This window comes from Tenrec ecaudatus, chromosome X (assembly GCF_050624435.1).
Source record: "Tenrec ecaudatus isolate mTenEca1 chromosome X, mTenEca1.hap1, whole genome shotgun sequence".
NCBI lineage: Eukaryota > Metazoa > Chordata > Mammalia > Afrosoricida > Tenrecidae > Tenrec > Tenrec ecaudatus.
Window position 1 is genome coordinate 46,292,962 of NC_134548.1, and position 16,711 is coordinate 46,309,672.

At 41.1% G+C, this 16,711-nt stretch overlaps 1 protein-coding gene across 2 annotated transcripts; it reads left to right on the forward strand.

Annotated features, from left to right (window-relative positions):
- The first annotated feature begins 370 nt into the window (after nucleotides 1-370).
- DDX3X (DEAD-box helicase 3 X-linked) lies at nucleotides 371-15,081 on the forward strand. 2 transcript variants are annotated; one of them, XM_075539279.1, is made up of 17 exons: nucleotides 371-528; nucleotides 3,838-3,895; nucleotides 5,119-5,166; nucleotides 6,392-6,524; nucleotides 7,288-7,446; nucleotides 7,534-7,633; nucleotides 7,880-8,015; nucleotides 9,031-9,116; nucleotides 9,248-9,346; nucleotides 9,459-9,619; nucleotides 10,666-10,810; nucleotides 10,895-11,039; nucleotides 11,162-11,343; nucleotides 11,427-11,544; nucleotides 11,760-11,913; nucleotides 12,156-12,292; nucleotides 12,502-15,081. In XM_075539279.1, the coding sequence occupies exons 1-17, from the start codon at nucleotides 484-486 to the stop codon at nucleotides 12,579-12,581; spliced, it is 1,986 nt and encodes a 661-aa protein (XP_075395394.1). In that variant the 5' UTR covers nucleotides 371-483; the 3' UTR covers nucleotides 12,582-15,081. The 2 variants fall into 2 exon arrangements, with proteins under 2 accessions (XP_075395394.1, XP_075395393.1); XM_075539278.1 differs by having other exon boundaries at nucleotides 372-528; nucleotides 12,153-12,292.
- The last annotated feature ends 1,630 nt before the right edge of the window (nucleotides 15,082-16,711 follow it).

A 16,711-nucleotide genomic window follows, 5' to 3' on the forward strand; every position in this document is an offset into this window, starting at 1 on the left:
ATAAACATATCTAGGGCGTACACTGGCAAGCAAGTAACTGGAGGTTACGGAGTAGGAATGGGGACATCAAAGGCCTAGACTTTACGGCCTCCCTGATGGTAGAAAGCCGGAGACGACGAATTCTCTCGAGGTTTCGAGAATTTCAAACCCTGGGATACCAGCGGTAAACCGGGAAAGTGAAGCCCTGGGCGTTCCGAGAATTCTCAGGTCGGGCGACCGGAGAAGCGGAGCAAGCGGAACTGACTAGGAAATCCCGCGAGGCTAGGGCTAAGCGAATACACAGTAGCCAGGCAGAAGTCGTAGCGGTAGGGGGAGGGCACACGTCTTGCGTGCTGACGTAAGCAGCCTGTCGTGTGGGTATATTAGGTCCGTGGCCGCGCCGTGCGCTCCAGACCCGCAGTTCTCCCGTGAGAGGGCCTTCGCGGTAGTTCAAACTCACTCGTTCAGCTGTGGAAGACTCCGAGTTCTCGGTATTCTTCAGGGATGAGTCATGTGGCGGTGGAAAATGCGCTCGGGCTGGACCAGCAGGTAAGCGACAATGAGCCTGGCTCTCGTCCTGCAGGATTCCCTCACGTAACCCATCTATTCGAGTCATCGCGCAGGGTTAATTAGTATCCTTAGTGCCCCTTTTCTGAGGACTCGAACTTATATAGCTCGGTGCGCCGGCTCCTGGCGGCGCGGGGGGGGGAGGGAGTCAGGACGGCGGTAAGAATGCCGTTGGGGCTGTTGACTGGGCTAGGGTCCCGACTTGGCCGGTGGTATTGTCCCCCGGCCGAGCACAATGGCGGCTTTTGTGTGTGCGTGCGCAGGCTGGAGGGGGGAGGGGGCGCGTGCTCGCAGCGACGCGCACGCGCGAGCCCTTTAGCTACTCGGGAAGGGGGGAGGGGGCGCTACGGAGCGCGGAAGGGGCCCCTTTGTCGCGAGCGCTTTGAGCCTCGCAGCCATCGCGGCTGGGGTTCTCTGAGAGGGGGACTGCGGCCGTGGAATGTGGGCGCGGGGGTGGGGGAGGGCGGCCTGCGTCGCAGCCTCCTTTGTGTGGCTGCTTGGCGCCGCGGCCCACGAGAACCAGGGGAGAGGCTAGACAGAATGGAGTGGATATTTTGTATCTTCCTGGGCTTCCTTCCGCTGGAGCGAAATGCCTCTAGGTTCCACCGGGTTTCTGTAGACCCTGCGCGGCGGCCCGCGAGGCCGCGTTTCCGGAGTGGAAAGTTTTGTGACGCAGATAATTCTGGGAGGAGGTGGGGGGAGCAATGAGCCGCTGCGTGCGCGGTGGCGCTGAGCTCTAAGAGACTGGGGGGCGGGGGTTGATCATCGGCGGGGAGACCTCCGGGCAATCCAGGGATGGGCTTGACCCTTTTCCTGCGCCCTCGATCCAAATAGCCCCGGTAGAATTCTGCGGAGGGCTGCGCGCTGTTTGGGGCGGTGCCGCCTCCCGTAGGAATGTATGTTGATGTTTGGGGCGTTCGATCCCGGGATCGGCCCGAGGAAAACGTGATGTGACTTCCAACTCCAAAACCCAATCAGTCGGGGTTGAGTCGTCCAAAGCTATGGCGAACCTATAGAAAGAACAGAGTTGAAGTGCCCCGTGGGGGTTCCGAGGCTGGAAATAAAATCGTTACCCATCTTTACCTCACGGAGTCGCTGGTGGGCTCAAACGACACTTACCTTTTCCGTTGCTGGCCAAATCCTCACCACCACCCTCCCCCCCCCACCCCCACCCCCGAAACGAACCCTGGCGGGGGAGTCACAGTGGCCCTGTGATGGGGAACGTGGTTTCAGAGAAAATAAGCCGTTTTGTTGATCACTTGTTGCCCGTGGAGTATTTTTTTTAAGTAGGTCGGGCCGCGGGTTTTGTCATCTTAACCAGAATCTTCTGTCCCTTGGAGGCAGAGGAGAGAATGATCCGAGGAGGAGGGACCTAGAGACTGAACCTCTGGGGCTGGAAGTTCCTCTCCTTTGGAGCCTCGAAATTTTAGAGTCTAAAAGTGTGTTACTTTTGCCTAGTGCAATTTACAGGAAAGGAGGGAGTCGATTTCAGAAATGCTAATCAGGGACAAATGAAATTTACCCTAGATTTTTTTAACGAGTTGAGTCACCATAACCTTTTCAAATTAAGTTTCCATCTAATGGTGCCTTATTAAAAAGATTCTAGGCAGGCATGGACCTAATTTGGACTTGAAATAAATTTAACTTAATATGTAAATTGACACATTGGAAATTATTATGGCAACATGTACAAATGTGCTTGACACATTGGATGAATGTATGGATTGTGATGAGATGTAAGAGCCCCTAATAAAAGTATTTAATAATGAATAAAGAAAATTGGCACATTTATGCCAGTGGAAATTCTGGAACCGAGGCTGTATATAGCCATCTTTTCTTTTTTTTTCTTTCTAAGGTACAGCACTGCTGCTAATTTCAATATCCCCATTAATGTTTGCAATTGAACCATATCATTTTGAGCTTTTACCATAGGCTTAAATTTTTTTCTAGTATAATTCTCCTTTGCAAACAAGTGGCCACAGTATTCTGTGATAGTTCAGGGCCTTAAAAAACCCACTTAAGTCAAGTAATATCTGAAACCTAGTGTAGAGTTGCTACAAATTGGAATTGACTATGGGGGTTTGGCTTTCTGGGTGTGTGTGTGTGCTTCTAAGTAGTTCCTGGTTAGTCGTTATAAAATTGTAAGTATGTTAGGCTGTGGGTCAGTGTAAGGGGATGGCTAGAAGTTGAGGTTGGAGGCAATGAAATATCTTAGCTCTAAAAGAGCATTGTGCTTTTTTTTTTTTAAGCAGCTGTCTGACCAAAATCATGTTTGAATTTTTTGTTAAAATGCAAGAAAATACCACCACCTTTTGTTAGAGTTGAAATTGAGTGGCGCAGTTATATGTAAAGTGTCCAAATGCTATTAATTAAAAATAAATACTTGGGGGGGGGAGTAAATAAACAAATACTTGGGCAACCTTAGGAAAAGCGCTAAGAAATGAACAATTGAGAATTTGAACATTTTCAGGTGTAAATTTTAGGTTTAAAATAGTTCCAAGTAGAAAGTTGTTGGATTGAAAACCAAATGAATCTTTTGTATTTGAGATTGTATTATGATTTAGATATAATATTAGATTTTTTTGTTTTAGTTTGGTGGTGGTTGGGTGCTGTTGAATCATTCCAACCTTGTATGCAGAGAGCTGTTTTCCAGGCAGTGGCCATCCATGAACTCTTTGTTTGGTGATTATATCAAGTCCATTCCAATTCATAGCGGCCCTATAAAGATATCTGGGCTTGGCTGTTCCCTAGGACTTTGAAGTAATAAAATCTTTACAGAAACAGGCTCTGCCACATCTTCTAATGCAGTGGTTCTCAACCTGTAGGTCACAACCCCTTTCACAGGGTCGTCAGATTTCCTAACAGCAAGATGACAGGAAGTAGCAACGAAAATCATTTTATGGTGGGGGGGTCACCACAATATGAGGAACTGTATGAAAGGGTCATGGCGTTGGGACGGTTGAGAACCACTGGTTCAGCCCTCCAATCTTTTCAGTTAGCAACTGAGTGCTTAACCACTTCAACACCAGAGATCCTTTGTTTAATGATTAGGAGCCTTTACTGTGAAGAAGTCATAGAGAAAACATTCCCCTCCCCCTTTTTTGTTAGAAAATATTTCATACATGAAGTTTGGATCTGTTTTCTACTGGATTGCACCTTCTGCGGTGTGACATTGATTGCTAAGTAGTAGTCTTGTCACATTCATCATTACGAATTTTACTTAGACAAAATGGGAAACTTTGAAGGGTAACTTTTCTCAGTATAATGATTCAGAACTCTTTTCTTCTCTAGTTTGCTGGCCTAGACCTGAACTCTTCAGATAATCAGAGTGGAGGAAGTACGGCCAGCAGTAAGTCAAACTGGATTTAAGTATTTCATTAGACTTGCTTGAAATGTAGTCACGTCCCTTCCAGTTTTTACTGTGTAATGAATTTGTCAACGAATCCATCTAAAAAGCACCAGTTGATTCTCTTGAGTAAAGGTGTTAATAATTTAAAAAGCGTAAATGTTTAATCATTAAAGGAGCATTACACAGTAGCCAGATCTTTGGCAGAGTTAATAAAAGTGATACTTCAGTTTACACTGAATCTTGGTGTGGTAGTTAGACTTTTGAATTAAATTACTAAGTTGTTTGTTCAGCCCTCACAATAAATTTTAGAGAACATTGTTTTATATCCAATATTAGCTCCCCAACCTCCCCTGCCATAACTCCAAGCAACTATTAATCCAGTTACTATCTCTAGATTGAGAAATACAACTGCAAACTTCTTTGGGAGACAATGTGGGTGTGATCATTTGGGGGAGGGGGAACTTGTTAAAGATTAGTGTTAGGGGCCACTACTTGGAAACTGACTGCTTTACCTGCAGTTTCTTCCTGTCTCAACCAAAGACAGCAGGTGAGTGTGGACTTTAGGCTTGGGAGGGACACTGTTTAGGCAGAACACAACACCCCCCCTTTTTTTAAACGACTGAGGACCTTGGTGGGGCACGAAATTACTTGATTAAAAAATTATTTTCATTTTATTTGCCATTGTTTAAAAATCTTTTAGGAATTAATCATTGTAATAGAAATCCTCAAAATTGATTATTTGATCTAGAAGTGAAAATGTTAGAATTAATAATAAAGCAGATTGCTTTGACTGCACTTTTTGAAGCCCCCCTTGCACATTGTTTGCTTATGCTTGTCTACAGTAGAATCTGAAGTTATAATATTTAACTGTTTTTCTACATTTTAGTATTTTTTCAGCTTACCAAACCAGAAACAATGAATACTCTTAATGAACATGATTTATTACATCAATTCTCTGAAATCATAGCAGGCCTTTTTTTAATGTGTGCGGTAACCACTAGTGGCTAGTTAAATGTATTTGAGATTTCAGCTTGGGTTCCAAGTTGAATTTATAAGATATCCTTACAGAGGATAACTAATTTGAAATTAGATACTCTGCCTCCCCCTTTCAATTTCCAGATAAAAGTAGCTTTATTGGAATGCTTAATGATGTTTTCCAAGAATCTTTTAATAGAAATTTTGGTGAGAAGGTTTGGGGCTTTAAATTTTATTATTTCTTTTAGAAGGGCGCTATATTCCTCCCCACTTAAGGAACAGAGAAACTGCTAAAGGTAAGTTTTTACCTAACAGCATCTCACAGATCTAATTACTTGTGTTGAGAAGTTAAATGAATGCCAGGGAGAGAGAAAGAGACACACTGCTCACCTCATCTTGTCAGGATTGACTCAATACTAGGACTTACTACTTTGGGGCAAAGTCATTTACTGTCACAGAGGACATTTCTTTCCCCCTCTTGAGAGGTGAAGGGCATGCCTTATACATTTTCCCTAGTCTTGTGTTTACTGTGTGTGTAAACATTCACAGTGTGGCTTCAGTTTGGCAAAGGAAAGATAGTAGCTAACATGTCGTCCATGGATTATAGCTGTAATTTAGAGCTCCAGTAAGTTGGAGGTGAGTCTCTAGTCTCCATTTTAAGGGTTTTTTAAAAAAAAGTTTTACACTACTGCAGAGTTGGTTTAATCATCGTGAGAGTTCTCAGTATTCTTTAGAAAGTTCTAACTGGTATTGACATTGTTTACAATGTACTAACGTGTTGACTCATGTTTTAGTGATTTCCCCCCTTGGAGAGGCAGTATCTCAGAGTTGAAGCTGGAAGAGATCTATCGTGATTCTTGCTTACAAAGGCTGATGGTAGTGGGAGGTATAGAACGGAAGGAAGGAAAGTAGCTTCATCAACTTGTAAACTATCTCTGAATATATAATAGGTGTCATTGACTAGTTAAATCCTTTAAACCTGCCATTGGGCTAATTTATACTCTAACCATCCCCTCTTACCTAGGATATTTATTACCTGTACCTTAGAAACAATGTCCATAGCAGAAGTATAGAGAGATGGTTTCCTTTTTCTGTGTATTTTGTGTTTACCAAGCACCATTCTCAGAGTTTTTATTCTGAAACTTGCAGCTTATTTTTATTTAAACAAGCATACTGACCTGCTTGGGAATGTTTTGGGTGAATACTGCCTCAAAGAAATTAAAACAATATCTCCTAGAAAATTCATTCATGTCTATAAAATGACAAAATTGTGATGATCACAGATCATTTACTTGGTTCATTATAATAGTGCATGTTCTAGTAGCGAATTTAAGTTTTTTTTAATGCTGATGTAAGTCAACTGTTTACATTCCCATTTAGTGCTACAATTTCCACAGAATTTTGGTCATAACAGCGAGATAGTGTTGAGGGCTTCCTATTAAGAAATAAAGAATCATATAAAGCATGTTGATTTCTCATTAATAGATTAAAGTGGGCTTGTAATTTTTTTTACTGTTGAAGGGTTCTACGATAAAGACAGTTCTGGGTGGAGTTCCAATAAGGATAAGGATGCATACAGCAGTTTTGGATCCCGAAGTGATTCCAGGGGCAAGTCTAGTTTCTTCAGTGATCGTGGAAGTGGGTCAAGGGGAAGGTAAGTACTGTGTTTTGTTTATCTTTCACATGATCTATGTGTACAATAGCAATTTAGAACTCGGGTCTCTTATAATTACTGTCTTCACTGTAATTTTATTAACCCTTTAGAATTCCTCCACCCTTAATATAGATCAACCTTCTTGTTTGGTACTAAGCAAATGCCTGCTTAATTGTGCTTTCTTAGCTGTAAGAGGTCTTTACTAAGGTGGACCTGTTTCACCGAAATTAGATAAAAATTGTTTCTCCAGTTTTATATATCTATTAAGGAGTAAATTCATATATTGAATGGCCTAATTAGGTTGAGGTTTTTGTGGATTCTCAATGACAGGTTTTAAGCACCTTGTGTTTTTTATTACATTACACGAGCATGGTTAACTGACCTCATGCACCTAAGAGCTGTGGTTAGTCCTGTGTCCTGATTTTTCGCAAATAGGCCTAAACCTAAAAACATCTTAATGAAGGTTGGATAAAAGGTAGATTATTTTCTACCTTTTATCCAACCAAAGTCTGTCATGCAAGTAACTTGCCCATAAAGTGCGACATCCTACTGTAACTGGGACAATTGAAAATTAGTATGTTTTCTTCTTTACTTTTATTAAATATTCTTGTACGAGCATTTTTAAAAGGCAGGTCTAAGCTACTTATTAATTACAAGTATTTGAGACCTGGTTATTTAATTGAGGTTAGTTGTGATAGAGTAGTTCACCAGATTTCCTGGCATTATTGGGTTTCTATTCTAATAAGTTGCTTGTGCTTTTCAGGTTTGATGATCGTGGACGGAGTGACTATGATGGCATTGGCAGTCGTGGGGACAGGAGTGGCTTTAGCAAATTTGAACGTGGTGGAAATAGTCGCTGGTCTGACAAATCAGATGAAGATGATTGGTCAAAACCACTTCCACCAAGTGAACGCTTGGAACAGTAAGTTTTAGAAATGTATGTCAATGGTGAGCAAGCCATACTGCTTAGTATAACCAAAAGGAAACTTAACCAATATTTTATTCTTAGGGAACTCTTTTCTGGAGGCAACACTGGGATTAACTTTGAAAAGTATGATGACATTCCAGTTGAGGCAACAGGCAATAACTGTCCTCCACATATTGAAAGTGTACGTATTTTTACTGACTTTTGAGACATTGAAGGCAGTATAAATGGGGTCTTGTTATTCATAGAAGTCCAGTGTCACTTTCATGACTAAGTTTTCAGGCCACTATTGAAGAGTTGGGTTTAGACATATGAAGACTTTTCTCAAAATAAGGTGGTTTGTTTTCCATTCTTGTATGTATGTCTTAGGGTAATAGAGGAATGAACCAGATAAGCATTTTTAACTTTTAAACCTGTTTGAATTTCACAGTTCAGTGATGTTGAGATGGGAGAAATCATTATGGGAAACATTGAGCTTACTCGTTACACTCGCCCAACACCAGTGCAAAAGCATGCCATTCCTATCATCAAGGAAAAAAGAGACTTGATGGCTTGTGCTCAAACAGGTAAGATCACCTAACTAATGCAAGGAAAAATTGTTCAAAATGATTTTTAACTGGGCTGCTTCTAAAACTGTACAGCAAAGAGGATTTGTCTAGATTTTATGGGGAAGCTTGAGTACCTACTATTTTTAATGTGCCTAGTACAAGTCAAGAGTAGCCAGATGAGTACTTTGGGTCCTCTATTGCCACTTGCCATTTTGCTACGGAAACATTCAACACTATGGAGTAGAAAGGCAAAGATTAGCAAATAACCCATGCTCCACAGGAAATGTAGTTTGGGTAAGGATCCCTTTATGATATGAATGAAGGTAGCACCTGTCTTAGGAATAGGGAAAATTAGAAGCTTTGAATTAAGACTGTTTAAAATGAATTTAGTCAACATGTAAGAGGCGGTATAAAATTGCCCCCTTTTTCGTTTTATTTTTTAAATCATTTATTGGGGGCTCATAACTAATCACAATCCAAACATACATCCATTGTATCAAGCACATTTGTACATTTGTTGCCCTCATCATTCTCAAAATGTTTGCTTTCTACTTGAGCCCTTAATATCAGCTCAGAATTGCCCCCTTTTAAGAAATATACAGAACCAAAATCATTCAATAATTTTGCTGCTTCCTTAAGGAAAGGTGGTAATGCTGCTATGTACTACCAATATAACATACTGTAAGGGAATGTAAATTTTTAAGGGCAAACTTATGGGACTCCATGAACAAAAATGATCAGTAATTGGCACATTTTCTGTAAAGGACCTGACGCGATTCTGGAGTACCTACAGTCATAGTTATGTGTAATTTAACTGTCTTGGCTGCATTCCGATACAGTTTGACGGGCTAGGCCTTTTCTCATCTCTGCTATATATGATTAACAAAGTCACTTAGAATTTTCAGCTTGGCTGTTAGTTTTTGGGAACTGTTTGGCATAAAGGGAAATTAGACATTAACAGGGCACTTTGTAACAGTATTTGAAAGTAAGCTGAGCCGCCTTCCGTGATTGCATGACTGTCTTGTCTTAACAGGGTCTGGGAAAACGGCAGCATTTCTCTTGCCTATTTTGAGTCAGATCTATTCAGATGGTCCAGGCGATGCCTTGAGGGCCATGAAGGTAAGGCTAGCATTGTAAAACAGGAGGGAGACTTTAAAGCAGCTGAGCTTTTTAACTCTCGTGCTAAGGCAAAGTCCAATGTATTTAGTGAAAAGATATTTCCAGGTATAATCCTCCCATTTATTTCTTAGGAGAATGGAAGGTATGGGCGCCGCAAGCAATACCCCATCTCCTTGGTGTTGGCACCAACACGAGAACTGGCAGTGCAGATCTATGAAGAAGCCAGAAAAGTACGTGCATCTTAATATAGTGGTTATTGGCTGCTGTTTGTTGCAATGAAGTGTTTTATGACCTTGTGAAACTCTTGTACTCATAAGGCTGATAAACCCACTTTCCTTACAGTTTTCATACCGATCAAGAGTTCGTCCTTGTGTGGTTTATGGAGGTGCCGATATTGGCCAGCAAATTCGAGACTTGGAACGTGGGTGTCACTTGTTAGTGGCTACTCCAGGGCGTCTTGTGGATATGATGGAAAGAGGCAAGATTGGATTAGACTTCTGCAAGTATGTTGGAGATATTTATTTGTTTAAGCAAATGGGATGCCATTTGTGTGACTTTATGGTATTAGCATTTTGTGAACTTCAAAGTAAAAGCAATGATTATCTGTGTAAAAGGTTTGTGCTTGATCTTTAATGTGAGCAAATTGGGTTACATTTTGATATAATGACCTACAAGTAAGAGGAGCTAATCTGGCTATGTTACGCTGGTAATTCGTTGGTGGCAAGAATTTTTGTGTGCATGCAGTTTATGAGGCAAAATGATTGACTATCTGGATGAATTGTGGGTGTTTTTATCCCTTAAGATTTTAAACTAAATTTTACTTTTTCCTTTTTGTAATCGTTTTATTAGGGGTTCATACAACTCATCACAATCCATATACATACCAATTTTGTAAAGCATATTTGTACATTCATTGCCCTCATTATTCTCAGAACATTTGCTCTCCACCTAAGCCCCTCATTTTTCCTGTTCCCCCCTCCCTCACGAACCCGTGATAATTCATAAATTATTATTTTGTCATCTTGCCATGTCCGATGTCTCCGTCTCCCTTCACTCACTTGTCTGTTGTCCCCCAGGGAGGTTGCATGTAGATCCTTGTCATCAGTTCCCCCTTTCCAACTCACCCTCCTTCTCCCCTTCCCTGTATCGCCACTCACACCACTGGTCCTGAAGGGATCATCCTCCCTGGATTCTCTGTGTTTCCAGTTCCTACCTCTACCAGTGATAGTGGGGATGGGGAGGAGCATTTAGGAACGAGAGGGAAGTTGTATATTTCATCATTGCTGCATCGCACCCTGACTGGCTTGTCTCCTCCCTGAGAGACCCTTCTGTAAGGGGATGTCCAGTGGCCTGCAAATGGGCTTTGAGTCTCTACACCTCACTCCCCCCCCACCCCGCTTCATTCACTGTAAGATTTTTTGTTCTGATACCTGATCCCTTCGACACCTCGTGATCACACAGGCTGGTGTGCTGCTTCCATGTGGGCTTTGTTGCTTCTGAGCTAGATATGGCTGCTTGTTTACCTACTAAGTTTTACTTTTGATGACAGGTACTTGGTGTTGGATGAAGCAGATAGAATGTTGGATATGGGATTTGAACCTCAGATCCGTCGGATAGTTGAACAAGACACCATGCCGCCAAAGGGCGTTCGCCACACCATGATGTTCAGTGCTACTTTTCCTAAGGAAATACAGGTACTATTTGAGGCAAATTTTACTTCTTCAAGAATGTTTATTTCCACAGTTCATGATGTTTACTCTTTTTTTTTTTCTTTTCAGATGCTTGCTCGTGACTTTTTGGATGAATATATCTTTCTGGCTGTAGGAAGAGTGGGCTCTACCTCTGAAAACATCACACAGAAAGTGGTTTGGGTGGAAGACCCAGACAAACGGTCATTTCTGCTTGACCTTCTAAATGCAACAGGTAAGGTTACAAATAATTTTAGCTTCACTCTGATAGCTTAGATCATTACCGTTGGGTATGTTTTAAGTGCAAAGAGAACTAAGCCACTTAAATAACGAAAACCTTAACATTTTAAATTTTAGGCCGGGATTCACTGACCTTGGTGTTTGTGGAGACCAAAAAGGGTGCAGATTCTCTGGAAGATTTCTTGTACCATGAAGGATATGCTTGTACCAGTATCCATGGAGACCGATCTCAGAGAGATAGAGAAGAGGCACTCCACCAGTTCCGCTCAGGAAAAAGCCCAATCCTCGTGGCTACAGCAGTATGTATATATTTTCAAATTCAGAGTGTTCACACATTTGTATTCTTTAAGAAGGGCCACATATAACTAACCTTATTTTCCAGGTGGCTGCAAGAGGACTGGACATTTCAAATGTGAAGCATGTTATCAACTTTGATTTGCCAAGTGACATTGAAGAATATGTGCATCGCATTGGCCGTACAGGCCGTGTTGGGAACCTTGGTAAGGGCTTGGTGTTTGATCTAATTGCCATTTTTTCATTGGCGCTTTTGCAGCAAGGAACATCTATTTCCAAGGAATGGGAACTACGTTTAGCAGTGAAAATAATTGAAATTGGATTTTTATCTTTTAAAATGAGAAATTGTACTTTCAGTATTAATTAATATTTCATGGGGACAGTAAGTTGCTTCATGTACTTTGTTTTTTAACTGTTTCAGGACTTGCCACCTCATTCTTCAATGAGAGGAATATAAACATAACCAAGGATTTGTTGGATCTCCTTGTTGAAGCTAAACAAGAGGTGCCATCTTGGTTAGAAAATATGGCTTTTGAACACCACTACAAGGGGAGCAGTCGTGGGCGTTCTAAGAGGTATTCATGCTATTTGCTCTGGGCAAGTAAAGTGTAGGGGTTAGCATTTTAAATATTTAATAACCTCAAATTTTTCCGAGGCTGCCTATACTTTGATCCTTTGAAAGAAGGGGTAACACCAAGTTAGAACCAACCCTTTATTGTTCAAGCATTTGGAAATATCACAAAAAAATATGCCCAGGGAGGGAATTGTTTGAGTTGCTGTCTTCATGGACCATCATTTTTCTTTTCCCTTGTAGCAGTAGATTCAGTGGAGGATTCGGTGCCAGGGACTACCGACAAAGTAGCGGAGCCAGCAGCTCCAGCTTTAGTAGCAGCCGTGCGAGCAGCAGCCGGAGCGGAGGAGGTGGTCATGGGAGCAGCAGAGGATTTGGTGGAGGTAATGACCGTTTGTTGTTGTTTTAATTCCAAGCATACTTTAAAGCATGGGGGAGGAGGTGGGGATGCTTAGCACTGGGGGGTGCGTTCATATTTTAACACCATCTGCTGTCTCCCTTCACCCATGTTTCAGTTCATCCCCCTGGGTTTGAAAGTGATTAAAGAAGTCTTGTTTTTTGATTGACTGATTGATTGTATTTGTTTCTTTAGGTGGCTATGGAGGCTTTTACAACAGTGATGGATATGGAGGAAATTATAACTCCCAAGGGGTTGACTGGTGGGGTAACTGAGCCTGCTTTGCAGTGGTCACCCTGCCAAACAAGCTAATATGGAAACCACATGTAACTTAGCCAGACTATACCTTGTGTAGCTTCAAGAACTCGCAGTACATTACCAGCTGTGATTCTCCACTGAAATTTTTTTTTTTTAAGGGAGCTCAAGGTCACACGAAGAAAAGAAAGGAACAATCAGCAGCCCTGTTCGGAAGGTGGTTTAAAGACTTCATTGCTGTAGTTTGGATTAACTCCCCTCCCGCCTACCCCCATCCCAAACTGCATTTATAATTTTGTGACTGAGGATCATTTGTTTGTTAATGTACTGTGCCTTTAACTTTAGACAACTTTTTATTTTGATGTCCTGTTGGCTCAGTAATGCTCAAGATACCAATTGTTTTGACAAAATAAATTTACTGAACTTGGGCTAAAATCAAACCTTGGCACACAGGTGTGATACAACTTAACAGGAATCATCGATTCATCCATAAATATAAGGGAAAAAAACTTATGCGGTAGCCTGCATTAGGGCATTTTGAATACTTGCAGATTGGGAGAAAACAAAACAACAAACGTCTTGAAGCATATTAATGGAATTAGTTTCTAATGTGGCAAACTGTATTAAGTTAAAGTTCTGATTTGCTCACTCTATCCTGGATAGGTATTTAGAACCTGATAGTCTTTAAACAAGCCATTCCAGTCATGATGAGGTGATGTATGAATACATGCATACATTCAAAGCACTGTTTTCAAAGTTAATGCAAGTAAATACAGCAACTCCTCTTTCAATGTCTAGGCAGATCATTGATTATGAGCTAGCCAATTGTGGGCATACATTACAGGGAAAGTTTAAAGGTCTGATAACTTGAAATAGGTTTTTAGGAGAATTCATCTACTTAGACTTTTTAAATGCCTGCCATAATGAAATTGAAATGGTAGAATGGCTGACCACAGCAATGACCAGCCCTCATTACAGGGCCCTGGATGATTTTTGGTCTAATAACGCATGCTAGTGTTGATGTTTTTTGGTCAAGAGGGTATGAACAGGAAGAATTAATGCAGCAGGCTTTCTTTTAAATGCCGATTCACATTACTCTGTTCAAGCTGCGTTGAGATGTTAAACTGGCTTACTATATAGACTTTGTAAAAATGGCTCCAGAAGAGTAACAAACTGAAATCTTGTGAGATCACACAGGTTGGAAATATGTACATTAACTGCACAAGGTGTCAATTCTGCTATACAGTGCAGTTTTAGTCAGTTTTAGTTGCATAGGTTTCCATTGTATTTATAGTCTGTTTATGCTAAATCTGGCCAAAGATGAGCATTGTCCACCACTAAAATGCCTCTGCCACTAGGAATTCTGTGCTAATTTTGTGGCCAGAATGCGGTGATCAAAACGCTCCATCTTTTTACAGTGGCATAGGAAGACGGCAAAAATTTCCTAAAGTGCAATAGATTTTCAAGTGTATTGTGCCTTGTTCTAAAACTTTTATTAAGTAGGTGCACTTGACAGTATTGAGGTCATTTGTTATGGTGCTATTTCAATTAGTCTAGGTTTAGGCCCTTGTACATTTTGCCCATAACTTTTTACAAAGTACTTCTTTTATTGCACATTCAGAGAATTTTATATATATGTCTTGTGTGCGTGTCCTTAAACTTCCAATCTTATTTTGTCTCTTGGAGATTGATTGATGAACGCAGCTTGTCTAGGAAGGGGATGGGACTAGATTCTAAAATTTATTTGGGACCATGGGAATGGTAGTAGGGAAGAAAACTATTTGCACACGACAGATTTCTAGATACTTTTTGCTGCTAGTTTTATGTAATATTTATTGAACATTTTGACAAATATTTATTTTTGTAAGCCTAAAAGTGATTCTTTGAAAGTTTAAAGAAACTTGACCAAAAGACAGTACAAAAACACTGGCACTTGAATGTTGAATGTCACCGTATGCGTGAAATTATATATTTCGGGGTAGTGTGAGCTTTTAATGTTAAGTCATATTAAACTCTTAAGTCAAATTAAGCAGACCCGGCATTGGCAGTGTAGCCATAACTTTCTGATGTTAGTAAAACAAAATTGGCGACTTGAAATTAAAACATGCCAAGGTTTTGATACACTTGTCTTAAGATATTAATGAAACACTTCAAAACACTGATAAGAAGTGTCCAGATTCTCAGATGTTTGTTGCGTGAGTTTTGTTTAGTTGTGTGTTTTTTTTTTTTTTTCAGTGAATGTCTGGCACATTGCAATCCTCAAACATGTGGTTATCTTTGTTGTATTGGCATAGTCAGTGACTTGTACATTCAGCAATAGCACTGGAGCAAGTTTTCTTGGCAAGCAATATTTTCTGTTAATGTTTTAAAAATCATAAGAATGGGTTTAAACTTGCTGAATGTAAAGATTGACCCTCAAGTCACTGTAGCTTTAGTAATTGCTTATTGTATTAGTTTAGATGCTAGCACTGCATGTGCTGTGCATATTCTGATTTTATTAAAATAAAAAGTTGAACTGCACAGTCTCCTTTGTTGCTGTCAATTGTGGTTTATTAGAAGAGATGAAAATAAAAGTTGTGCTTTTGCCTGAAAATTTGTAAGCTGTAATTTCTTGGTTGTTGCCCAGGACATTCTTATGTGAAGAGCAATTATTCCAGTACCATGAATATCCTCAACAAATGAAAATAACCAGTTTGATAGCCAAGAAGGACTTTTTAAAATCTGTACCTGGCGAGAAAAACCAGGTTTAGAATCAGCTTAACATGGGTTAGATTACTTGAAAGATCATTGAACCAAATGAGTTTCAGTCTATCTAGGAATCTTGGTACTGAATGTTTTGCACAAGTCAAGGGGGAAAGCATGGCGCTCGCTAACCCTTCACCTTTGGTTTTAGTCCCTTGATGGTCTGAAAACTAGTAAACTGCAGAGATCTGAGCCTTAAGAAAGTAAGTTGAACCAAATGCATTGGCTCTTTTATTAATAGGCTTTGAGGGCGCTTCTAAGTTAGCCAAAGTAACAGTTCCCGTCTCTTAAAACATGAGGTACTTAGCCTCTGTTAGAGTCCGATCATTTGATGGCCAATATGGATGTGAACTGAAGGCTGTAGTTTACTTTTAGGCTTCACGCAGAAAACAGTCCTAAGAATCCATGGCCTTCTGTACTTGTGGCCTCCTAAAAGGGACTTGTATGCTTTCCACCTTTTCAGAATGTCCATGCAAATTCAATGGCACACAGTCCCCAAGCTTCTCTCACCTTTAAACTGGAGTCTAAGCAGTGAGTTACTCTGCCCCTGGTGATCACAGTAGATCTTTGTGTACTTGATAGATCTACATACAGGTCACAAGTTGTGCAAAAGTATTTCAGCAAGCTTCACCCATAGTGCCATACGTCAACTTTATTTATAAACCCCCCAAAAAACCAAACTGCTGAGGAGTAGCTTCTGACTCCTGTAAGGTTGATCCTGTAAGCATTTGTGAAGCTTTCACCATGGGTTTGGCCCATCAGCCTTGGGGTCAGCAATGCCTAGCCCCGCAGGGCTGCCAGAACTGCTTACGGTTCAGTAACTCCTTTGTGTATGGCATTCTCTCACCTGGTAGGCACTTTTTGTGACTAGTGCTACAATGCACTCTGGTATATGTGTATCTTGCATCTGTCAGAAACCAAGAACCCAAACCCATTGCTGTTGAGTTGAATCCAACTCCGCAACCATAAAGGATGGAATAGGGGCTGCCATCTGGGAGGGGTAGTGCCTGCATACATTCTGGTCATTGGGTATGGCACGCCCTTGGTAGATAGGCCCTTCTAGTTCCCTTGGAGCCCACAGACATCAAGTCACTCACTCAAAGTGACCCCATTGCTCCTGTGGGTTTCCCAGGCTGTAAATCAGGAGCAAACAAGCTTTTTTTCTCCCACAGAGCAGCTGGTGGGTTTAGCACCCCAACCCAGCAAGGCCCCTTCCTAGGTTCCTCCGTGCTCTTATTGCGAATTCTCCCTGCTGGTGAGGAAACTATTTAAACTGCTTTCTCTCAGGAGCAAGGGAATACCACCTTCCCAATTTACTCTGCAATTGCCCTGACATCAGAACCACGGGGTTCTTTACTATGAGGTAGGAATAACAGCTCCAAAACCACTACCATAATCCCAAAGGGGG

What these genes read in the sequence shown, in the direction of transcription:
- DDX3X (XM_075539278.1), top strand. Translation starts at nt 484, where the DNA reads ATGAGTCATGTGGCGGTGGAAAATGCGCTCGGGCTGGACCAGCAG. An exon ending in GTCCTCCACATATTGAAAGT is followed by an intron (nt 7,634 to 7,879) that starts GTACGTATTTTT and finishes TGAATTTCACAG; the next exon opens with TTCAGTGATGTTGAGATGGG. An exon ending in CTTTTCCTAAGGAAATACAG is followed by an intron (nt 10,811 to 10,894) that starts GTACTATTTGAG and finishes TTTTCTTTTCAG; the next exon opens with ATGCTTGCTCGTGACTTTTT.